Source organism: Macrosteles quadrilineatus, unplaced genomic scaffold, assembly GCF_028750875.1.
Source record: "Macrosteles quadrilineatus isolate MER2022 unplaced genomic scaffold, UCM_ALF_1.0 Scaffold_2__2_contigs__length_208266976, whole genome shotgun sequence".
Classification (NCBI taxonomy): domain Eukaryota; kingdom Metazoa; phylum Arthropoda; class Insecta; order Hemiptera; family Cicadellidae; genus Macrosteles; species Macrosteles quadrilineatus.
Window position 1 is genome coordinate 19222463 of NW_026542595.1, and position 26045 is coordinate 19248507.

Consider the following 26045-nt stretch of genomic DNA (forward strand, 5'->3'; position numbering starts at 1 on the left):
GTACAAACTATTTTCAGCAACAGAAGTGCCACTACAGACATCATTCTACCTGGCCTGGAAAATAAAAACGAGACAAAGTACCTTGGCATGATCATTGACTCCAAACTAATATGGAAACCTCACATAGACCAACTATGCAAAAAACTTTTTTCTGCCATTTACGTCATCCGAAGGATAAAACAAATAAGTGGAACAGATGAAGCAAAGGTTGCCATTTCCCTCTGTTTTTATTTCATCTGAGACATGACAGAGGTCTTGGGGGGATCCACTGCGTTCAACCTAGAACACGTTCTCATCCAACAAAAGAGGGCAATCAGGTGTTTTTTTTGGCATTGGACAACAAGACAGCTGCTGTGGACCGTTAAAGTGCAAAGAACAAAAAATACTCACTGTGGTGTCACTCCACATCCGTCTAACCATCCTACATGCAATAGCCACCCAACACCCAAAAAACCAGACATATGGATCTACACCATCACAACACCAGACAACAGACATGCATTAAATTTCACCTTTTCAATCCACAAGCTATCACTTACTGAAAGAAAACCATCCTATAACATTTTTTTTATATGCAAACATTTTGACCAACTATGAAATATGAATTGAGCCCATGGTAGGTGACTCATGGTCAAAACCCAGAGCAGCCGAGTGAGGGCTAATTTAGGGCCTGGGACATCACCCGACCGTCCTAATCCCTCAGTCGCTGCCTTGCGCAAAGTATAGCTTTATAACAGGTCTCTAATGGCAACAAATGGAGAGGGGTTGGAAATTGTATTTCTTGCCTTTTTTTAAGCTTACTAATGTAAGGTTTTGAATAATTTGTTGATTGTTTTGTTTTTAGACATAATGTATACCCTTCTTATATTTTTGTTTCTTATATTGTAGTTTAAACGACAATTTCTTGCCCTTCTTCCAAGTGTGTTTTGCTCTAAGCTGAGACACTGTGTAGTGTTGTGTAACATTTTAAGTACGGGGTTGCTATTAGTGATATAATTAACAGTAATAAGTAATGGTAACCCTTTGATGTTTTGCTTTTGCCGCTTTTGGACCTATAGACTGTAAGTAAAAGTCATGCTTATTTTAAAATTACCTATTATTTATAGATGCCTTAACATAGTTTTATGTATCTTGTATTTTTATTGTTAAATAATAAAATTTGAATTGTAGTTTACTGTGTGTCTTTAGCATTGTGTTTACACAAGTATAACTATAATGATATACAGTAGTATTTGGATTGAATTACTTTAAAAAGTGACTTGAAGTTCCTTGAGAATGACAACAGATCCTTCTTAAATCATTGGCTAAAACATTTAACTTATTAATTTTTAAAAGCAAACATATTTAATAGCCATGGACGAGACGAGATTTTTTAATTCCAGCAGGACGAGATTTAATGAAAAGTTATAAAAAAATTACTATCTAATTTTTAAGTTCAGAAATATTTACAAGTTTTATAAACTTGACATAATATAGATAAACATATTTGAAATCTTTTATTAAAAAACATTAATAAAAACATCAGTATATTAAAAAATTAATAAGGCCTAACTTATAAAAAAAAACTCTTAGGCATAGGAAACATGGAGATACCAGTTAGTATATAGTTCAACTTTGAAAAATATCATAAATATATCATGTAAAAATAATAATTATCGTGCTCACAGTTGCTTTATTCCAGTCAAAAATTACAAAGTGGACTGGAAAACAATGCCACAATTTTTGACTTTAGCAATACTTTGACAGTATTACTTTGACTTTTTACATGTACAGAAAAGATTTTATTTTTGACCGGGTCCGGGCCCCCTTAAGAACCCTGGGCCCCGGGGCACTGTCCTACCCTGCCCCACCCTCTAGCCGGCCCTGGTGGGGCTTCCACAGCGCTAGAATCAACTGTGTGGCTTGGTCTCCCAACTCTCAACAAGTAGCCCGTGGCAGTCTAGACACTACCATCATGATCTGGAGTGTGGCCTTCTCTATCAATCACACTATCATCACAAGTAACATTATTTTGTGTTATAGCTGGCACACAATAAAGAGTGGGGCTTCCACAACGCTAGAGTCAACTGTGTGGCTTGGTCTCCCAACTCTCAACAAGTAGCCAGTGGCAGTTTAGACACTACCATCATAATATGGAGTGTGGCCTCCTCTATCAACCACACTATCATCACAAGTAACATTATTTTGTGTTATAGCTGGCACACAATAAAGAGTGGGGCTTCCACAACGCTAGAGTCAACTGTGTGGCTTGGTCTCCCAACTCTCAACAAGTAGCCAGTGGCAGTCTAGACACTACCATCATCATCCTGTAGAGTGGCCTTCTCTATCAAACACACTATCATCACAAGTAACATTATTTTGTGTTATAGCTGGCACACAATAAAGAGTGGGGCTTCCACAACGCTAGAGTCAACTGTGTGGCTTGGTCTCCCAACTCTCAACAAGTAGCCAGTGGCAGTCTAGACACTACCATCATGATCTGGAGTGTGGCCTTCTCTATCAAACACACTATCATCACAAGTAACATTATTTTGTGTTATAGCTGGCACACAATAAAGAGTGGGGCTTCCACAACGCTAGAGTCAACTGTGTGGCTTGGTCTCCCAACTCTCAACAAGTAGCCAGTGGCAGTCTAGACACTACCATCATCATCTGGAGTGTGGCCTTCCCTAACAAGCACACTATCATCAAAAGTATGTATATAAATATGATTCTATGTGAATTGGTGAGATTTTTACTATGAACAGAACAAATATTGACAACAATCAATGTCTTCAAGATTCATGGTTCGCTTGTCTAATGCTAAAAATTGAAAAGGCTATATTATTCCAAATTTGAGACTTACATAGTTCAAGTTTATCACCAAAGAACAAAAAAAAAGTGCAAAGAACAAAAAATACTCACTGTGGTGTCACTCCACATCCGTCTAACCATCCTACATGCAATAGCCACCCAACACCCAACAAACCAGACATATGGACTGTGTGTCCTATGAATAATTTGAATAGCCAATACAATAAGATGGAGACTTGTATGATTCAATTGGAGACATTGTTTTGTGAACTGAGGTGTAGGTCACGAGGCATTATGCAATATAAATTTCAAAGTATAACTAAATATTATGCTACTGAATTTAGGAACAATTTTATGTTCTTTATAAAGGAAAGTTGCCTCCTACTTTAAGTTTGTGTTTGAATTGTACTCTACATTTGGGATTGGGACAGTAGGCAATTTTTTCATTCACATCCTGATTTTCAGGACGGAAACAGACAGGATTTTCCTGTTCACAAAAGGGTTTGTTTTAAAAATCTTGAACGAACATTCTTGCAGATACCAATGTTGACAAACAAAATCAATATTCAGTCTTTGTGGCACTGTTCAACAATGGTTAAAATCACATAGGTGACAAAAACTGTTAACAGTGTTAACCAAAAAAATGTCATATTTTTGCAGATTAACGGTGAAACTTTAGTCTAATTATAAAACACAGCTGGCTACCACCACCAGCAAAACCGACCACCACTGCATTGTTAAAGGCTGTGTAATGTTTTAAGGCCTGATATGGTTACCAGTAAAAAAGGCTGTACTATCTTTAAGTAATAACATTTTTGCAATGTGAACTTATCACAATGTCATCATGATTATATATAATCCGTCATTGTAGCACCATTGTGAACTTCTTCCGCAATCATGGCACCAACGTGCACATCTCCTGTGGTTAAAGTTCCATTCTTGACATGTTTTGTGTTTGCAGTGCCCTTGTGAACATGTCCGGTGTTGGTGGCGCCATCTTTAACATGTTCGTAGTCACAGCACCATTGTCAACATGTCCCGTGATTGCTTCACAATAATTATGAATAACTCCCCCTGATCACGGGGTAATCGTGAAAAACTCGTGCAATTACAAAGACAGTTTTATTGATACCCACCATACTGTTGACATCGCCTGCAATCATGTCATAATCGGCACTCGTGATGTGGCGAAATTGCTGACGGTTAAAACAAATTCTGTCCCAACAAAATTCTGAATCAAATGTAATCCCGGCTCGAGGATTGGATTTTTTTCTCGACAAACTTCAGGCTTTGTCCATGCCTAGTCAGTACTTATTAAGTCTTCTTTTTTCCTATCTGTTTACAAAAAATGTCCCTATTTGGGTAAGTCTAATTGACAATTATTATTAAATTAAGGAAACTACTAAACAATTCTGAATGCTTTCTGCTTTCATATTATAGAACAGGCATGTAATTTGTTTCCAGGAGTAAGAGCATTGCCATTATTAATTTCCTGCTAAAGTCAACTGTATAAAGTGATGTCATGAATGAAAAATAGCCAAAGTCATACAGTAACACTTCAATTATCCGAATCAGTTAAGACTGCATCATTGCACCACATTCGGATAAAATTTGGATAGCTGGATTTTCACCAAAACTAGGGATGTTATGTAAATACCAACGATCACATAAGACCAATAGATGGAGCATGTTGGCCGCGACGTGAAGCCAGTATTTTTCACTAATCTACAACAAGATGGCGGCTGCCGGCTGTGATGAGCCCTAGTAGCACGCGCAGCTAATTAAATGTTAGTTGATAGCAATGGTATCCATGACAATACGCCTTTGTATTACAAATATTTGTGTTACTAAAGCTACGTTTCCATTCCTACAAATTTGTGCCAGGCACATGTGTCCGCTGTGTGCCCGGCACAAATCTCCGGATTTGTAGGAATGGAAACAGCCTGGAACAAGTCGCGGCACAAGTGCCCGGCACAAATTTGTGCCCGCCGACTGCACGACAAAACATGTGCCCAGTTGAAATGGAAACGGCCAGGCACATGTGCCTGCAACTCGTGCATGCGCAGGTCCTCCAAACTACCGCATACTCATAGATGACAGGTAATTATAACTTCGAATTTCGTCGGAGGAAATTTTCGAAACCACTTTGTATGCGCAAATCTCTCATCAATAACTTAAATGCACCTTCCAATGGTCTTTTAGCCAAAAACTTTCGTTTCCTCCATCTAGGTCAGTTTCGTCTTTTTCTTCTTAGTTCATTGTATCATTGTATACACCAGCCATAAATAAAAAAAATAGAGGCTGTTATGTCATCCATGGAGATTTGTAGAACACAATATAATCAAAATCAGCCACTGAACCTGGAGCCACATTCACAATAAGAGAGCAACTACCTTGTCTGCCAGTTGTAGTCGCGGGACTTGTGCCTGGAATGGAAACGGCATGACAAACTACGTGCGACATGTGCCGCCACATGGCCTCGACATGTGCCGCGACTTGTGCCTGTGACTTGTAGTAATGGAAACGTAGCTTAACACAATGACCTTCAAAATACGCTTTTGATTTTTTTTCTAGCGTTTACCGTTTCTTAGAAAAAGTTAGTTTACATAATTAACAATAAAAACTTTTTGGGCGAAAGGAAAATTCTGAAAAGCTACAAATCTGTTTATAATATATGTTTCTACATCGTATTTAAGTTTGATAAAGTTCTGATGTTTGGTTTACAATCTACAAATTTTCAAAGTGACAAGATAATTTCTGAAACTCTTTATACAACTCTCCTTTATATTCTGACTGTCATATTAATTTTTATGAAAGAGCTAAAAAATATTAATTTTTAGATGAATACAAAGAATAAAACGAAGAAAAGTTATATGTAATCCGTTTTTTTCTAATTAGTTCAGTAACTTTTCTGTATAGCTCCAAATTTGAGTATCTAAACTGTATTACAAGTGACGTTGTAGGCAGAATCTGCCCGCATGACGCCACGCGGCGCGGCGGGTAGCCCCTATATTACAATACAATTTAAATTACAACCAAACTACGCCAGCTAAAAATTTAAAAAAATATGATCCAAAAGGTTCAACTCTTTAGCTACAAAATCCACCGTTTTTTAACTTACCTGACCAAAAAATAAAAAAAGTAGCAGCCGACGAACTTTTTCATGTCATGTTTTAAAACTCATTTAAAAGTACCGACTTTATTTGAAGATTTAAAATAGAAAATACTAACTTTTAAGCTTTTAATTAAAACCAATAGTGTCATAGACTTATTGACTTCTATCATACGAAGTTCCAACCATATAACTTAAGTCTAAGTAGGCTAAATGTCGAGTTATTTTGAAGCGGAACATTGAGTTTTGGTGCCGTTTTCATCGACATCTAGCGCTTCTATCCTACAATAAGATGGCGGACCTGGCTTCACCTGCTTTAATGTTAGTTAGATAGGCGTGCTCCATCTATTGGTCTTATGTGATCGTTGGTAAATACCTTGCTACGAAGATTTCAAAAGTAAAATTTCACGCTTTTGTTGTGATTGCGAAGGACGATGATGATTTTTTCATAACCAGACAATGATTTTCTGTGACTGTGGGAGACGATGATAATGTCTACAAGACCATCAAAGATCTTCAAGTTTCGGCTGCAGTTACAAAAAATGATGATGATGACGTCTACAAAACCGCAGAGAGCATTGATTACATGTTCGTGACCGTGCGAGATGATGATTTGCCTTGACTACTGGAGATAATAATGTATGGTTGACTGAAAACGATTTTCAATACTTTGCCACAATCATGGAAGATGATGACAATGTCTACAAGATCGCAGGATATATTAAAATGATGGATTAGCCTCTGGATCAAGATAATGCAAAAAATATAAAAGGTTTAATTTACCTGTTGCCTCAATTGATCCTTAAGTTATTAAATAACTGCGGCCGTTTCGTGCTGCTAAGCGAGCACGTCCTCAGGTCGTATGAACGTTAAAATACGATCTTCTCATCAAAATAGCCCAAGTAAAAAGTCAAACGGGGGGCCACCAGTTGACCGACAAGATACTTGGTCGTCTTGCCACTAGACCGTCTTTTTTAATTAAATAGATAATTACTGAAAACCAGTACGTCGACAAGTTATTTCATCGTCAGTCCAGTTGACCGGCCTGTAAATCTAAATTATTATACACGAGAAACCAACTTGTCGTCAATCCTCCCGACCGACTTACCACTTGCTCGTCTTTTAGGTGGGGATGTGTTGAGCGGCAGTGCCAGCGGCGCGCGCAGCTGTGGTGGGCCCTGCAGGCGTACCAACTTCTGTATCTTGTAGCGGCGGTTTTCATTCCGACGATTTTCAGCTATCACAATGCAGCGGACTAGTGAGGTTTTTATTACGTGTAATTGTTTGTTTCTCAATCGATATTTTGTTATACACAGTACAGTGAATATAAATAGGCCTATATTAGTTTACTTCAATGAAATAAATGTTTTATTTAACTAAATAAATAAAAATACGCCGATTGAACAAATAAAATTGTTACAGACAACAGGAAGTCCTTAATATGATCAAAAAAGTGTTTATCTTTATTAAAAAATTACTGAAATTTGTAAACTTACTGCTGGCGACAAGGGTGGTGCCATGCATAGGTTTATCAATAAATAAGATAAACATGGACAACCTTATGCAGCTATAAGTCAGGAAACATTTGTAGAAACATTAAAATGCAATACCAATTTATGAAATATGATAAAATATTTACAGGAAAAATGTTGATTACTGTATATACATTGTGAGTATCTCCAGCAGTTACTGGTGATCTTTGAGTTGACTCTTTTAAACTCATTGAATATTACTTTTTTTCGTTTTGAAATAAATTCTGTAATACTTTGAAATTGCTCGAATTTGAGCAACATGTACACGAGTTTGTATATTAAATTAACTAACATATTTATGTAATAGGAGGGTCAAATATTGTGAACAGTGGTGAGGTAACTACCGTTACATTTATTCAATTGAGAGATAAATACAAATTGATAATACCGGTTATTTAAAGCTTTGTTGTCTATTTTTCCCTCTCTTAAACAAATAAAATAAAGAATGAATTTAGACTTTTGGTGACATTAGTTTGTACTATTTCTCCTTAAATGACACTGCTGTCTTGGTAAGCAATAGTTATCTCGGTAAACTATTTATTTGCTGAAGTGCACAGTGTGCTACTTAGCCTGAGAAACATCTTTAGTTTTATGATTTTGTTGTAGGCCTATTGAAAACCTTGTCTAGAAGGAATTCCCATTGCCTGTGTTACCGGGGAGAAGTTTTTCTTAGTAATGTCTGTAGACGTCTTCGGTTTTACACAGAAACATGTAATTATAATTGAAGAAGTACATGTTTTATCCTCTCACGTTGTTGCATGGACAATACTATGGTGATTCAATTCTGTGTACTTCAATTGTCTAACTGGCCCTAACTGACGCATCCTTGTTCTTTTTTTTACTAAATAATGTAGTCTTTACTTCCGTAGATCTTTGCGTTTTATTGTGTAACTGTCCTCAAGTAAGTCTGTGTTCTGAGTAAGTACTTCAAATGCACGGCACTACTGTATATTCAGATTTTCTAATGAACTAATATAAGGATAAAAGGAGTATAGACATGTATGTATGACAGAGTATGTCTACTCCTTTTATCTATGGTACTATTTCCAAGTTCATCTGGACGACCCTGCAAATCGTTTCTAGTAAAAAAAAATATTTGGTTTATGTTTATGAACTTGTATGAGTGTTGTTAACTAAAGCTAAATTCACATCAAATTAATTAATTTAATTTATTTTAATAGTTTTCTAATTAATTTCAGTTTTAAAAACATATAGTAAATAAATCCTTGTTGAAACGGCTGTACTATCCATGCACTTATTGTCAAACTATATGTTCAAAGATTCCTGGACGGCAATGTTATAATACTAGTTGGAGCAGAGGTACTGGATCTAGGGTTAATACAGTTTTGTGACGTAAGGTATATCATTGCAGAATTAGTTAGCTCAAGAATTATGACGCGGATGACAAAGATTGGTAGTTTTTGCTATAATAATAAAAAAAAAAATCAAACCCCAAGTATATAAAATCATTCACAGTTTTTTTTCACAGTCTATTGAATAGCCTGCAGTTAAGTTCACTCTAATGAAGAATATAGACGTGGCCAGAGTTCCAAACTATTTAAGTAACAACTGTTTACATGAACTATCCTAGTGTGCAATGTACTTATTGAATTTTCATTAGTAATATATCATGGCTATATCGTTTATGTAAAAGTATCAAAAGATAGTAAAACGAAAACGAAACAATCAACCAAGACCAGTGACCGAAACAAGTGTCGAGCTGGCGGCGCCGCGCCCACCTCGGGATTCCCCGAGGGCATTAATTCATCTTTGAAGTAACACCGGTAACACTGACTCACTGGCCGACACGGATACCCGCCTACCACCCCCTTTGTGTCGTCACCCTATGACCACCGGTCGGTCAGCCACCCATCCAAGGAAACTCTAGACATCGGCGGCTCTTTGTCGTTCGTTGACCAGCGTATTTTCTAGAGTTGAATGTATACCCTCACTCACACCAGGGAATAAGTAAACTGTAGTAGTTTTCTTGTTTATGAAAATATTTGCATCAAATTAGAAAAAAATCATTTATTTATTTATTTATAAAATGTTATTATTTTACACAAAAAAACACACTTTTACCCTCCCTGTTGCAGCAAACCTAAGTACTTGTTAAACTTATTCTATTTAAATATGGAATAACTGTGATATTTTCAAGAAGTCATTTTAGTGTAAATCCAATCAGGCAAATAGAAATTTGCTTAGTCTGCAGGTTTGTTGCGGTGGGGGTATATTTCGTCATAAACTCTTTTTCCACTTAAGAGTCTTCAATAGTAAAGTGGCAACTAAAACGCGACTCCAGCGACCCAATTCTGGCGGCGCTCTAGAACTACCCGAAGGCCTTTTCCGGTATTACGCGTGCCGCATCACACAAGTAGTTTTCCCGCGCCCCTATTCAAACGCTTGTAGGCGAAGAAAAAGAAAGCGAGTTGACGACCGAGGCTAGGTCGACCCGATCGACTTCTAGACAGCTGTTTTACTGTCTCTCTCCCTCTCTCTCTCTCTCTCCCTCTCTCTCTCTCTCTCTCTCTCTCTCTCTGTCTTTGGATGTGTAGGGTTGGCGAGGGTTGTAAAATTGCTGAAAGTGAAAGGGACGTGGCTGGCGCTACGTTCCTAGTTTTTGGCCTCTTGATGCTAACACTGGGTCGGCTACTCGAGATCAAACAACAGCGTGTGTTTAGTACAAAATTGGGTCCACAGTCACATCTATCTATATCTATACTTATTTAATACGCAAGCAGGATTTTTGTGACAATTACACATCCGAAACTACTGAACCGATTGACATGTTTTTGGTGTCATTGGAAAGAGCGTAACGTGAAGTTGTGCAGGAAACTTTCTTTTTAGGTAAATAATTAGAGAGTGAGGCCCTGGGACCCTTTAAAGTTTCGTATTTCTCCATAAGATTAACATGGGAAACAAACATTGTTTTGAAACTCCAGCTGTTGTCAGGAATTAAATATTAACTAGGTGAACCCGTGCGAATTCGCACGAATATTAAATTGGGATATTATAGCAATGTCGTTAGTAGTTGCGTCATTGTATCGACGTTGGTCTTAGGCTCGATCGTTGGCTATATGCATTCTAAGTTCTTTTTGCTGCCAGTAGGAGTATTTTGCAGGATGGAGCTCATAATGCTGAAAACTTGTGCGTGTATGGATTAATATCAACCAAATGATGAGTCAAAATGTGCATGAGTTCAGTGCTGCAAGAGTCATTAGCTTTGTTTAGCATTCTTTCTTGAACAGCGGTTTCAACGTCGTAGATATAAATTTGGGCATATGTGGGATGCTCCCCTTTTGATGGTTGAAAGGTGCCAATTGAGTGATAAATTGTGTCGTGCACCTTATACATGAAAGGCCCTCCACCGTTATGTTCTTCAATTTTACCTCGAGTGCTGACCATTGCGAGCGCAGAGTTGTACGATCTAATGTTCTCTGTGTAGTTTCTGCTCAAATGATTTGCTCCATTTAAGTAGGCTCTGGATATAATAGATTTCTCGGTATGGTGGTAGATTCATTTTTCCTTTATGGCAGCAGGATGACAATCCTTCGCCTCGTCCTCTTTGTTCTTCTTTAAAATGTACCGCAGCACATTTCTGACATTTTAATGCCATCTCGCCAAGTGAATGCTGGTGAATTCTTGTATTTGTCAGTGTAATTTTGTAACTGTTGTTCCAGCTCCTTGTCTGGGCTCCTTACGTTTTACATTGCTTGCCGTATGTTGACTAATTATGTCCGACCAGCAATATTTCTATGTCGTTGGGTCCTTGGCATGTTTAAACGAAAATATAATGTAAAACCTTCCTCTATATAGGTAACATTTCTTTGCCGGGAAAATATCTGATCATTTTTCAAAAGGTGGTCTTGTTTTTTAGTGTTTTCTACAAATAGCCTTACTCATAGCCACATTAGGTTGTCCATAATAACGATTATAAATAAAAAAATAAAAAAACATTAATTCTATTTCTTCTCTTTGGTGGTGTTGTATGACTTTCCTATGTTTCCATAGTTTGCAAATCGGCTCTTTCAATGATTACTAAGAATTAAATGCAGCACAGTGTTAATTCAGTTTTCTTTTCAATATTTTTGTAATATTTACGCCAACCCAAATTCAAATAGTAACTATTTCCTTTCAAAGAAGTCAGTAAATGTTTGTAGCAAACTTTTAAATTAGCAAACTTATTGACTGTTTACAATTTACATATGTTTTTCTTCTCACTTTTAATTACTGACAACAGCTGGAGTTTCATAACAATTTTTGTTTTCCATGTTAATCTTATGGAGAAATACAAAACTTTAAAGGGCCCCAGGGCCTCATTCTAAAATTATTTTGATAAAAAGAAAGTTTCCTTCAAGGTATTTCAAACCTACATCCTTATTCCTTATAAAGTAAAATTCAGAGACATGCCGGGAGACAGCTATAGTGTAAGAGTTCCTTATCTATTATCAGGCTCATGTAACCTATATCCTTGTCCTTCTACTGTCTGTGCTGTAGTTTGACCAAGTTCATACAGCACTGGTCAGTTTCATACAGCACGGACAGGATATAGGAATATTCTCAAGTCATTAAACAAGCCAAGTACAGTTAAAAAAAAAAATAAAATCGAAGATGCAGACGGAGACTCCAGAAAATTGCGGCACATCGTAAATAAGGTTGCAGGACGTCCAAGTAGGAAGGAAAAATTCCCAATAGAAGCATTCTGCGCGCACGATGGCACTGCCACCTCTGTCCAGATAATAATTGTATGCAATAATTTAGATTCAATTTAATTATTAATTTAATTAATTTAATTATTAATCATTCCCTAAGACTTTTGAAGCATGGCTTTGCATAATTCCATATTCACTTGACATTTCCCACCCTCCAACTTGCCTCCACTTCCTCTACGTCGTGGACCTGTTTCCATCATTCCCTAAGACTTTTTAAGCATGGCTTTGTATTATTCTATAGTTACTTGACATTTCCCACACTCCAGACCTTTTGCCCTTGCAACTTGCCTCCATTTCCTCTACGTCGCGGACCTGTTTCCATCATTCCCTAAGCCTTTTTAAGCATGGTTTTGTATTATTCCATCGTCACTTGACATGTCCCACACTCCAGACCTTTTGTCCGTGCAACTTCCCTCCACTTCCTCTACGTCGTGGGCCTGTTTCCATCACTCCCTAAGCCTTTTTAAGCATGGTTTTGTATTATTCCATTGTCACTTGATATTTCCCACACTCCAGACCTTTTGCCCTTGCAACTTGCCTCCATTTCCTCTACTTCGCGGACCTGTTTCCATCATTCCCTAAGCCTTTTTAATAGGGATGGACGGGATTGAATTTTTAGTTCGGGACGGGACGGGACGGGATTTTTATTTCCTTCCCGATTTTCGGGACGGGACGGGACGGGATTTTTTTCTGTGCATAAAAAGAAAATCTTGAGTATTGCAGTTACCAAAAAAGACATACAAAATCAACAAAAATAAAAAAAACAAAAAACAATGGGTAATAATTTACAGGTATAGAAACTTACCTATAGAAACTTTTATTTATTTACTTATAGAAACTTGTGACTCGCAGTCGAAATGACTGATCATCGGTATGACTCGCAGTCATGGCATGATCGTCGGTATGACTCACGGTCACGGGATGATCGTCGGTATGACTCCGCGATCGTCGGTATGACTCGCAGTCACGGCATTATCGTCGGTATGACTCGCGATCACGGCACGATCGTCGGTATGACTTCGCGGTCACAGGGTGATCGTCGATATGACACGCGGTCACGGCATGATCTTCGGTATAACTCGCGATCCCGGCACCATCGTCGGCATGACTCCGCAGTCACGGCGCGATCGTTGCTAGGACTCGCGGTCACGGCATGATCGTCGGTATGACTCGCGATCACGGCACGATCGTCGGCATGACTGCGCGGTCACGGCGCGATCGTCGGTATGACTCCGCGGTCACGGGGTGATCGTCGGTATGACTCCGCGGTCTCGGGGTGATCGTCGGCATGACTGGCGGTCACGGCATGATCGTCGGTATGACTCGCGATCACGGCACGATCGTCGGCATGACTCCGCGGTCACGGCGCGATCGTTGCTAGGACTCCGCGGTCACGGCTCGATCATCGGTATGACTCCGCGATCACGGCACGATCGTCGGTATGACTTCGCGGTCACAGGGTGATCGTCGATATGACTCGCGGTCACGGCATGATCTTCGGTACAACTCGCGATCCCGGCACGATCGTCGGCATGACTCCGCGGTCACGGCGCGATCGTCGGCATGACTCGCGGTCACGGCATGATCGTCGGTATGACTCGCGATCACGGCACGATCGTCGGCATGACTCCGCGGTCACGGCGCGATCGTTGCTAGGACTCCGCGGTCACGGCTCGATTATCGGTATGACTCTGCGGTCACGGTGTGATCGTCGGAATGACTCGCGGTCACGGCATGATCGTCGGTATGACTCGCGATCACGGCACGATCGTCGGCATGACTCCGCGGTCACGGCGCGATCATCGGTATCACTCCGCGGTCACGGGGTGATCGTCGTAATGACTCGCGGTCACGGCATGATCGTCGGTATGACTCGCGATCACGGCGCGGTCGTCGGCATGACTCCGCGGTCACGGCGCGATCGTTGCTAGGACTCCGCGGTTACGGCGCGATCGTTGCTAGGACTCCGCGGTCACGGCTCGATCATCGGTATGAATCCGCGGTCACGGCTCGATCATCGGTATGAATCCGCGGTCATGGTGCGATCGTCGGTCCATGAATCGCTGTCACGAGGCGATCGTCGTTATGACTGCGCGGTCACGGCGTGACTGTCGGTATGACTCCGCGGTCATAGCGCGATCGTCATTGTGACTCGCGGTCACGGTGCAATCGTCGGTCCAATAATCACGGTCACGGCGCGATCGTCGTTATGATTCCGCGGTCACGGCACGATCGCCAAAATGTCTTCGTCTCCGGTGTTCGGGGACCTATCGCTCGCAATAGCGGCGTTATCGGCACTCGCGACGCGGCAAAATCGCCGACGATCGGACCAAATCCCGTCCCGAAAAATTCCCGAATCAAATGTAATCCCGTCCCGATAATCGGGAATATTTTTTTCCCGAAAAATTCCCGAAATTTCGGGACCCGTCCATCCCTACTTTTTAAGCATGGCGTTGTATAATTCCATCGTCACTTGACATGTCCCACACTCCAGACCTTTTGTCCTTGCAACTTCCCTCCACTTCCTCTACGTCGTGGACCTGTTTCCATCATTCCTCAAGCCTTTTTAAGCATGGTTTTGTATTATTCCATTGTCACTTGATATTTCCCACACTCCAGACCTTTTGCCCTTGCAACTTGCCTCCATTTCCTCTACGTCGCAGACCTGTTTCCATCATTCCCTAAGCCTTTTTAAGCATGGCGTTGTATAATTCCATCGTCACTTGACATGTCCCACACTCCAGACCTTTTGTCCTTGCAACTTACCTCCACTTCCTCTACGTCGTGAACCTGTTTCCATCATTCCTCAAGCCTTTTTAAGCATGGTGTTGTATATTTCCATAGTCACTTTATATTTCCCACACTCCAGACCTTTTGTCCTTGCAACTTCCCTCCACTTCCTCTACGTCGTGGGCCTGTTTCCATCACTCCCTAAGCATTTTTAAGCATGGTTTTGTATTATTCTATAGTCGCTTGGCATTTCCCACACTCCAGACCTTTTGCCTTTGCAACTTCCCTCCACTTCCTCTACGTCGTGGACCAGTTTCCACCACTCTGATACGTCTCAGGAAGCAAGTGATACACAATATGCCACAGAACATGAACAAGACGCAAGTGATACAACTTACTACGAGAGAGCTCAATGACGAAACTGACGAAAAATCCAACGCAAAACCTGGTACATATATATATATGTATATATATGTATATACTAGCTGTTGTACCCGTGCTTTGCAACGGGAAGAAGACACAAAATACAAACATTTTGATCTTTACATTTGTTGTATAAAATAGTTACACATATAGGCTACCACTTTTAGAAACAAAATTTGGCTGCACTTTAGTATCTGTCCTACACTCATAACAATGAAAAATATCGATATAGGCTATGGATTATTCTATATATTCATTTAAATTAATAGTACTGTACCCTGTCAGTAAACTTTATAACTTGTTAATGCGAATTTAATATCACAGAACCAACTTGTGTATTTGAAACAGCTGACGAAATTCTTTTATTCGTTTTAAATATTACTCATAAGGTTAACATGGGAAATTCCAGAGCCACTGGGGCGGAGCCCGAACGGACTTTTGAGATAAGAATGCGTCTATATGTTAATCGGGAATGTGAGCTATCATCACACCAAATTTCAGCCCAATCCGGCCAGTATTTTCTGCGTTTACTTGTCACAAACATACATCCATACATCCAAACTTTCTCATTTATAATATTAGTAGGATTAGTAGGATATATATATATATATATACCATAATACCATATAACCACACTACAAATTTAATTCTACAATATACGGTACGTAGTTTTATCCAAACAAACGATCAAAAACCCCGAATGAAATTTTTAATTGACTTAATAGTCAATGCATATAAGCGAGTCTTATCTTTCGATGCAGATTAAATAATACAAAGGCAGAGGAATGCGCGAGACCAAGGACAATGTCACGGCACGGTTGCTATAGAAACGACGCAACGAGAATTGCGCGCCAACGTCAACTTAACGCCAGACTGTGTAAACACGCCGCGTGTGTAGTGTTCGACGGAGCTATAGTACTTTCAGTTGGCAATACTGGCTTCTAGCCTCGAGTGAGGTGGTTCAACCATGAGAAGCGCCTCAAACTCCTGGGTAATCCCCGGTTAGCTCCTCCCACTCTGCCCCCTATCCCCACCTAAAAGACGAGCAAGTGGTAAGTCGGTCGGGAGGATTGACGACAAGTTGGTTTCTCGAATATAATAATTTAGTTTTACAGGCCGGTCAACTGGACTGACGATGAAATAACTTGTCGACGTACTGGTTTTCAGCATTTATCTATTTAATTAAAAAAGACGGTCTAGTGGCCAGACGACCAAGTATCTTGTCGGTCTACTGGTAGGCTCCCAAGTCAAACAGTAACACTCAAATTATGCGAATCAGTTAAGACTGCACCATTGCACCACATTCGGATGATCAAAAATTTGGATAGATGGATTTTTTAGCTGGGCCAAGTTTTTTATTGTAAATTTTTTAAATGTTTCGTATGTGTTTCGTGTTGTACCGTATTTTAACATTCATGCAACCTGAGGATGTGCTTGCTTAGCAGCACGAAACGGCCGTAGTTATTTCATAACTTGATCAATTGACGCAACAGGTAAATTAAACCTTTTATATATATTAAACGGTTTTGCTGTGATAGTTGGAATACGATAATGATGTTTCTGTGACTGCGGGAGACTATGATAATGTCTACTCGACCGTGGTAGATGTTCAGGATTTATCCACAATCACGGATTCTGTCTTCTTTAATAATGATTCTTATTACTTTAGTTTGACTTTGGAGGTTTGGACTTTAGAGTAATACCAAAGACTTAGACTGGCTTTAAATACAGTTGGCTGGTAAAGAGTACCTACTGAAGAGGCAGTTGTACCACTATATGATATAATAATAGATTTGGATTGTGTTAATTTTAAAACAAGGGCCTCAATGTAAACCAACTCGTTTGTTTGTTGTAGATGCTCACCCACAGAGCCAGATCACCCGACTAGCATGGGTGGATGACCAAACACTTGTGTCTGTTGGCCAAGATTGCAATACCAAAATATGGAACATCACTCCCATCCAATAATCATCATGATCATTTGTAAGTACATAAATTCAGTTTACAACTTGTAGTAGAGGTGTGTGAGACTGAGACTTTATATTGAGCCGAGCCCGAGCTGGAAAAAGCCTTAGAAAAAAGCTTCAGCCTCAAGCTTTTTTCGAGCCGACATTTTGATATAATGAATTTTATGTAATGCCATATACTTAGTTAATCTGTAAAAAAATTTTTTTAAATGCACACATGTTCTAACACATGTTAAACAGTTCAGATTTATAAAAATACGAGCTGGTGGCCCGTCCTACGTTCGGGAATCGAGTTGTCAACTAAAACGGAATAATTCAGAACATCTAGTTTACACGCATAGACACAAATTCTGGCAGTTTTAATGGGAAAGATCACCTTATAAACAAATGTAACGTGACCACCTATTTATTCCATTCGAATATAGACCTAAAATATGGCGATATGCATTTTAAATCCGATAATTTTACCATAAAACAGCATTTGTGTCGATTTGAAAAATGTTGAAGTGAGATTGGCGACCGATTCACACTGGTTTTGAGTAGAGTAGCTACATGCCACCTCTAATTGCATACTGTACTACTTATGTACTTACCGTACCTTATCTTACCTCCGTGACCACTGAAAATGTTATGAGGATTCTCTTCTATCACCTGCCTCTTCAAAATTTAGATCCTAGTCTGAGGATGCATTTCATAACTTGATATTTCCCGTCTATCGTGTGGTACTCCTTGGAATATACTTTTTAAAAGTTTATGCAGAGCCTGTCCATCCAGGCTTTACCTACTTCTGGAAACCATCCCTATATTTGGGTGTTAACACATTTCTCTTAGCTCTCTGTTCTTTTTTATTTCGACCTCCGGGCCGTTATCTTGAACTGGTCTGTATATTTTCTCTGCACTTTATTATCTAACCCAGCATTAAGGTTTTTCGGATCTTTGGTCAGTGCCCAAGTTTCTGAATCATCAGTACTACAGGGATAGTTGGTATGGTATGAGTCCGCTTTGGTTTCTGCTGCAGTTTATTTGACAGTTTTATAGAGACCTACTACACCGATTGACGCTTTCATTACTAACCAAAATTTTAGTATGCCGACATACTCACATTCAAACATACAGAAAAAGAAGTATCAACACGTAAACCACTTATATCTTAAACAATTAAGCGATAAACTGCTGAAAAAATATTTCCCAAATATGAGTTGAAATTTGCAATGCATAAACTAAATACTTGCACAGATTGCATTTACGAGAAAACTTGATTAAACGCAAGTGTTTGAGATGTTTAGTTCAAAATAACACATTTTCTGATAACGCAGATCCTTCACGGTAGGGGAAAACTACCTACATTTTAAAGTGAAATAGTATGTAGGCAAACACCAACGAACAACATTTTTGTAAACAAACAACTCGTAACATAAACATTTCAATGACAGTTATAAACCAGCTGTTAGTTAAACCAGCATTGAAAATACTTTAAATTGCTAGCGTCGGCTGCAAGACTTTTTAAAAATTAAATAGTTATTTGTGTAACTAGTGGTGAAAGTGGCACTTTGCTGCACACGAGAGCGGCTCGTGCGGAATGATCTCGAGTGCAGCAAAGGCCTTTTTCACTCGTGTTACACATTATATTTTTCCTACAGTCACTATAAAGCATTTAAATAATTAGTCTTTCAAACACTATACAACACGTTTTTAGGTTCAGCTGGCAACACAAATGGTGCCCTAGAGAAAGTAGTACCCGCGGTCCGTATCACTCCGCTATTTTTCCTCGGCAAGAAATGTGCTCTGCGTTTTGAGAATATAGTTCCGTATGTTTTTTTTTTAATTTGAAGTGGTTTCCGCGCCTAAAAAAATGCTTTAAAGGTATTTTATTGTTTATTAAGATCGTAGGAATGTTTTAAAAACGTTTAAAAGAAAAGTCCAGAAATTTCAGAAATACCGAAACTATAAACACGAAATGACAGGTTAAATCGTAGTTATAATAGACAATCAGCTGCTCATAGTATTATTATCTTTAAGTGTTGCCAACCTATTTCTAAGCGTACACGGATTACGTGCATAATAGAACCACGCTGTTTTGTGTTGTTTCGTTGGAATCCTGATGTGCGGCAAAGTATAAACCGTACGACAAAGTATAAACTGTACGGCAAAGTATAAATATGCAGCAATTAGCAGCTTTCTGTACTATAAACAGTACAAGGAAGCCAACTTTGTCGGGTGACTGTAGGAAAACTTAATTTCTAAAAAACTGAAACCCTAAACTAAAATTATGGCTTCGACATTCCCTAGTTCTCAAAATTATCTTTCTTTCAACACAAAAATCATGAAAATCCGTCAAGTGGTTGATTCAGAATCGTGAAATAAAAAAACCCTGTTTCGTTTTAATATTATAGATATCCTACAAATGAATACAAAACATCTAAGCTATAATTGTAATTTACACACTGTTTCCATGAAAATATATCAGTAACATTATTTTCATTACTTACTTAGGGGGAGCGAGCTGGTCTAGTGGTTAGAGCGTTTGACTTCAGTCCAAGAGGTCCCGGGTTTAAATCCCGCCAAATCACCAATGGATTATATCTAAGTGATAATGCCGCAACCCCTAGGTCTAGCTTGAAGTAATGTGAAAAACGATCCCAGGCCTCTGCCTAGCATCCTAGGAAAAAAAAAATAGACTTTTTTAATATCAAAAGCAGAGCCCGAGTTGATACAGCAATGCTTATAGCATTTTTTTTATTTCTATAATCATAGTTTAAAAAAATAAACCTGCACATAGTAGTGTAAAATATTATATTTAATTTCTTTGGATCAGCTGTCTGAAATTGTGAAATATGCAATTTGGCAGATCAAGCTTGTTGTTTACATTGAAATGTCAAACGAAAAGTAAACATTGTGAGTATTCACTTACCAGCCATGGAGACCAATCAATTGTTACTTTTAAAATCCTCACCTCAGAACTTTTAAAGCCAAAGGGGCAAAGGCCAAAGTCAGTATCAAAGTGTGAATAGTCCTATTACCATTCTTGGTATAGTAGCTATTTAAGCCCGGTCAGTTAAGTAGTTTTTGCGCCTATTAGTAATACACTTACAGACGGAAACCATTAGATTTGTATATAATAGTATATATAGGTCTAATTTTAACCAAACTCTTTCAACATATGTAAAGATCAAAAAAGGTTTCTATTTCATGTCCTCTTCCCGTTGCAAAGCACGGTACAACAGCTAGTGTTGTATAAAGGGAACTCAAGTTTAGAATAGAATAAATACCAACTCATTTCTTTTCCTTAAAAGGCAATGTTTTATGAAAATTAGTGTAGTCATGGACTAAGAATAAAGATCAAATAGAAATATTCAAATAATTAGTATAAAAAAAAACTGTTAATTTGTGTGGCTAAACTAAAAGTGGGTGGCAGTTTCATTTTTGAAACCTAAATAACCGACACAACCAAACCAAAACAGTTAACTAATAAATATCACTATCGACAACTAACTGACAACTACTTATTTGTGATAACTCTAGCATTTCAGTGCTCAACTTAAGTAAAGCATTAACAATTAAACTGTATAAAAAAATACATAGTTAACTTTTTTTATTTACAAAGACAAAAGCTAAAATAAATATGCTAACAATATTTTTATTAGTTCCAGGAAAATTGTTCAGGTGAAAACTGTACTGCCTATCACAGAAATGTTCTTGAAGCAGATGTCCTCAGCTGTATTACCAAACAATACCCAGGAAAGTCAAGATATAGAATTATCACTTCTTTGATAAAGGACACTACCGAAGTAGTTTTAAAACTTAATTTTGGAGTGTCTACATTTAAAATGTTATTTGATTTAGTAGAACTTCACTGATTTTAATCTTAAATGCTTAATGTCAATACCTATATTGCAACAATTAATTGTTATCTATTACACTTTCAAGTACAAGTTTTAAACTTGCATACAACTTATTATATTGGCATGTTTTCATGTATAATTGTACTTTTGGTAAACCATATTATTTTCTAGTGTATAAAATTGAATTTTATTTTTGTTTTTATTTAACTTATAGTATTTTTATGTATAAATGAACGTAGTATATAAAATATACTGCATAAAACTGTGTTGAAATGCAATATTCCAAGTACGCTTATTGACTATTAATATTAAATCATCGAAGTTCTACTGTAGTTTCTTATGAATATAAAGTAGGCTACTGTCTTCTCTATACACTTGCAAAAAACGTCATTGTTGTAAATTTTGTAACTTTGAACCCGAACAAATAAATCAATCTGTGATAACATTTCTCCAAAAACTGTAGTAGTGGTTCACTTATTCTTCTACTAAAATAATTGAATTTATTGTTGTTGTGTTTACTATAAATTAAGGGGTGATTATATTGCTCTCAAAACTAGTTTCTATTAGTTTTTAAGTCATTTACCTAATGGAAGATATTTGTTAATCATCAACCAAAGGGTACAGTAAGTATTTTATTTATTTTTTAAGATAAGAAACAATAAGTTTCATAATCAGCTAACTTATAGGAAGTTTGGTTTTGTTTGATAAATCTCTTTAATGAATGGTTTGTGTGAAAGATAGGACATATTTTCTTTGGCTATATTTTAAAAAATTACTTAATTGGTATTTATGGTTTACCAAAGGCATTTTTAAGCTGATATCTTTGACTATTAAATAGTCAATGCTTATAATTTATCAACTGCTTGCTGACCATTATATCATATCACATAATTAATAAACTATTGATGTTTGATTACTCAAAATACCAGTAAATTAGAAGCTATATCTACAAAATAGTAAAAGTATTATTTATTTTTATTTATATACCTGGCGTTTATACTGACTGATAGATATGTAATTTCATGTGGCAGGTTGCCCATCCTACGTTCACATTCTCTGTTGTATAAAAATCTGTAATATGCATAAAATGTATTAATTTATTGCATTAATGAAGTGTATTAACTTAATTAAAGTTATGCTGAGATATATATATTTCTTTCATATTTTAGTTTAGCTACAATTTAAACCTTATTGTTTAGGGGAAAAGTAGGTAGTATGGGCCACTTCCTAATCTGAAACCTACATTTTCTGTATCAGCGCAGAATAAGCACAAATAAATTAAACCGTCTCAGAAGTAACCGTTATGAATTCCATAAACTATACCTCAAGATATGTAAGCAGTGAAGTCCATTCATTGGAGAAACTAAAAAAAAATGGTGAAACATACTACCTTTCTCCATTATTTCTTTTGATAATTTTATATTTTACTTAGCTGTTTTCTGTTTTACTAAGTATCGTAATTCTATTTTGTCATAAATTCTCATCTTTCTGCAGTGTTTTGAAGTTTATTGAAATAAAAGATGAAACATAGTAATCAATCTATTTTCAATGTGTAAATAAGAATATTTTCTACAAACGTGTTTGTAATAGTTTTTATATACATAGGCTCAAGTATATTTGAGTATGTATGGGACTTGTTTTCCTCTATTGAGATGTTGTGAGAATGTTTATGTATGTTTTTATTTGAGTTGCATTTATTATAATGGCTTTTATTTATTTATATACATTTAATTGTAATTGAGTTATCATATTCATTTTAATCAAACTTTTTTAGTAATATGCCACATTTTTCAAGTTGGAGCTCATGTGTAGAAAAACACTCATTATTTGTTTGATTGCTTTGTTGTTTTACAATGTGTGTAAAATAATAAATGGTTTTGGTATGTCTCTAGTATTTCAATAATCCAGAATAATTTTCCTTATAACTTTACTCCAAGCTTTTAGCCGATTTCCCATGTACGGAAGAAGATATTACCATAGGTAGTACGGTAAAACCTAGACCCGAGACCAAATTACTTTTTCATGATGATGTTCCCGAAGGCGAAAAACACAAGGTACAACAAAAGGTAGTCCTATTTGTTAAAATTGTCATATATATATTGCGCTATAAGGCAAGTGAATAGTGGGAAACTATCAGTTTGCACAAGGTTGTTAACGAGTGATGTTTACATTTGTGTTTTGTACATTATTTTTATTACTGAGCTAAAATGACAAATCCAAACGATCCTAAATTGTATAAAGATGTACCAGTAATCGAAATTTTAAATAAAAGTATGACTGAGATATCAGTCCACCTTAAGTTTTTTTATTGGGCCTTGCAGTTTTTACTTTCTCCCCCTATACCATAGTAGCATATAAGGAGAATGTATTGTTTTTATCAAAATTTTTGAGTTTAGAGTGGATTGTATATCCGTTTTCGGCCTTCGGTCCAGCTGAACGAAAAAAGTGGCTTTTAAAGTGATGTGTGTGTGTAGAGCTACAACCGACCACACCTGTTGTCCGATTGTGATGAAATTTTGTATGTATGTACTAATCCATGGTGTCTCCAGGTGTTTTTAAATTTTGATTTTATTGAGGACTGTACCATAATATAATAAATAAATCTAATTTTCTCAAAAATGGTCCGAACGATTTTAGGCATAATAAATAATTAAAATATAATAAATATAATTTTAGTATGTTGGCCCTTTAAATTTTGAACAAAATGATATACTATTTCCATTACTGCAAAAATTATGGTTCGAAAGTTATAGTAACTTTTGCGATTTCCCCATAAATAACCCCTTACAATTACAGAAAATTTTTGAAAATTATTACAAATTAAAAATTATTTCCAATTATTAAATAAGTTGTGAATTGTTTCAACATCTTTATTTCAAGTAAAATAAATACAAAATAGAACCACTTAAGTTAGTCATTTAATATTCATTATAGTAATTTAAAATAGCCCTAGAAGGGTTGAGTGTTTTTTTTTTCAATTAGGCTTATTAAATTTTCAGGTTACAAGGGAAAATTTCAAAAACTACATTTAATTTAAAACAATAGTACAGTTAATTACTGGTGTTCTAGGATGTTTGATAGGAGTTTTTCAATTTATAAAAAGTTATCCTTACATTCAAAACCTATAGCTTATTTTGTTTTCTAGGTTTCCAAACGGTATGGTGTATTTTTTACATTGGGCAACATTATTATGACATAGTTGAAATCAATTGGTGATTGGGGGGTTTTCAACTCAAGCCTTTAGTCAGAAGTCCCCTGCTTTGGCTACACTACATCAAAGTTGTACCACCTTCATTTTGTAATCAATCGTTACTTTTAACAGCACTTTCCACAAATTAATACATAATATCATGTCTTAAGATTTTACCCTCCTAGATAATTTTTTATTCATAAGTACTGCTTTATGACTTAATGGTTAAAAACCTCAGAGTTTAAACTGCTAAGGGATATAATTAATTACACTGATAAACTTGTATAGTCATCAGTCATTTGTCATCATCAGGAGGGTTCTAGCTGAACAAGAGTTTTCTATTTGGTGTTTGTCTGTAAATGGGACTGCTACTACAGGAATCATTAATCCTAGAAAGTGAATCAACTACAGCAATCTGAACTATCCATAATCATGTAAACCTAGATTTTCTGCTTTCGAAAATAAGCTATGGACCCAACTATACACTCGAAAATGAGTTAACCTGTCATATAGCAGAGTATATAAGGACTGTTACGATTGAGCTATAAATTAGAAAATCCATTTATTGGAATTAAAATTATCTGTCATTCTGTCATATTGATTCAACAAATTAGTTCTAAGGTCATTAAGTTAGACATTTCTTTATCTACTTAACCAGCCCATGTGTATTGATGGAATCCAGTTAGAAGTTGTCTCACGTTCTTTTGGGGTAATTACTTGGGAGTGGAGACGTTCTTGGCATATTGTCGTCTTTAGGATAGAATGAGTCGCTAAGGAAATTTTAAAGCCAGGATATTTTGTAGGCCTATAGTATTCGTTTTCCTTATGAGTAAGTTTTAATTAGCTGAAAATTAAATATGAATTGGAATTTACACATAAATCTTTCATTAAATTATCTTCAACCTAAAACGTTTAATCTATACTGACCTTTAAATCAAAAAAGATCAAACTGTAATTTTTAATGATACATTGGTTTGCTATGTTTTTGCAAAGAATATATGTAGCCTATACCTTATATGGACAATCTATAAAAATAACTTATCCTTATCTATACATATTACAATAATTAAAAAAAATTAAACATCTTCAATACACTTAATCACAGTACCTTATGGATTAGTTTAGTCCTTACATAAAAAATAGTACTGTATTGCCAAAAGTGCTGAACTATAGGGTATCTTTTGTTGTAAATATATTTCCCCCTCAAAAGGAAGCCCCTCGAGCATTTGTTTTGTACTTTATATGGATGTTTCGTAACCAAGTTTATACATTTGTTACCATGGAATCATGAAAATATATTTTTATATATATAATCAATTAATTAATTTTGTTGGTTATCAATGTTATAAGAACCTTAATTATTTTTTTACAATTATTTATCGTTAACTAATTTCTTCATGAAAAGATCCACTGCATTATAATAGCTATAAGGTGTGATTTGTGAACTCAGTACTGTACTTAAAAATGAGTATTCCTTTAGATAAATAATTTCAATGAAAATGAAATAAGAAGTGTTTTATTTGGGGTCCCATATGTCAATGCCATTAACCTATCTGCATTCTTCTAAAACAACTAACAATTAATATCCGTCCACTTCTTTGATTGTGATGTACATTTATTTTGCCTATCTGTTTAACAGACCAATGAGAGATGGTGTGATACACGATTGCAAAAAAACTAAACTAAAATTTAAATCCTTCTTTTCTATGTGTTTTGCTGCTAACTTTATTATCTTTTTGCATGA

At 36.8% G+C, this 26045-nt stretch overlaps 1 protein-coding gene across 2 annotated transcripts in view; it reads left to right on the forward strand.

Annotated features, from left to right (window-relative positions):
• Window positions 1-22997, forward strand: part of LOC128985905 (actin-interacting protein 1-like) — a 59844-nt gene extending 36847 nt beyond the window's left edge. Inside the window, exons 14-16 of one of the 2 annotated variants that reach the window (XM_054405882.1) lie at window positions 2543-2693; window positions 17158-17285; window positions 20914-22997. In XM_054405882.1, coding sequence (XP_054261857.1) covers window positions 2543-2693; window positions 17158-17270 — 264 coding nt within the window. In that variant the 3' untranslated portion in view covers window positions 17271-17285; window positions 20914-22997. Of the gene's footprint in view, window positions 1-2022; window positions 2447-2542; window positions 2694-17157; window positions 17286-20913 lie in introns of those variants that run through there. The other variant, XM_054405881.1, reaches the window with a different exon arrangement.
• Window positions 22998-26045: the final 3048 nt, after the last annotated feature.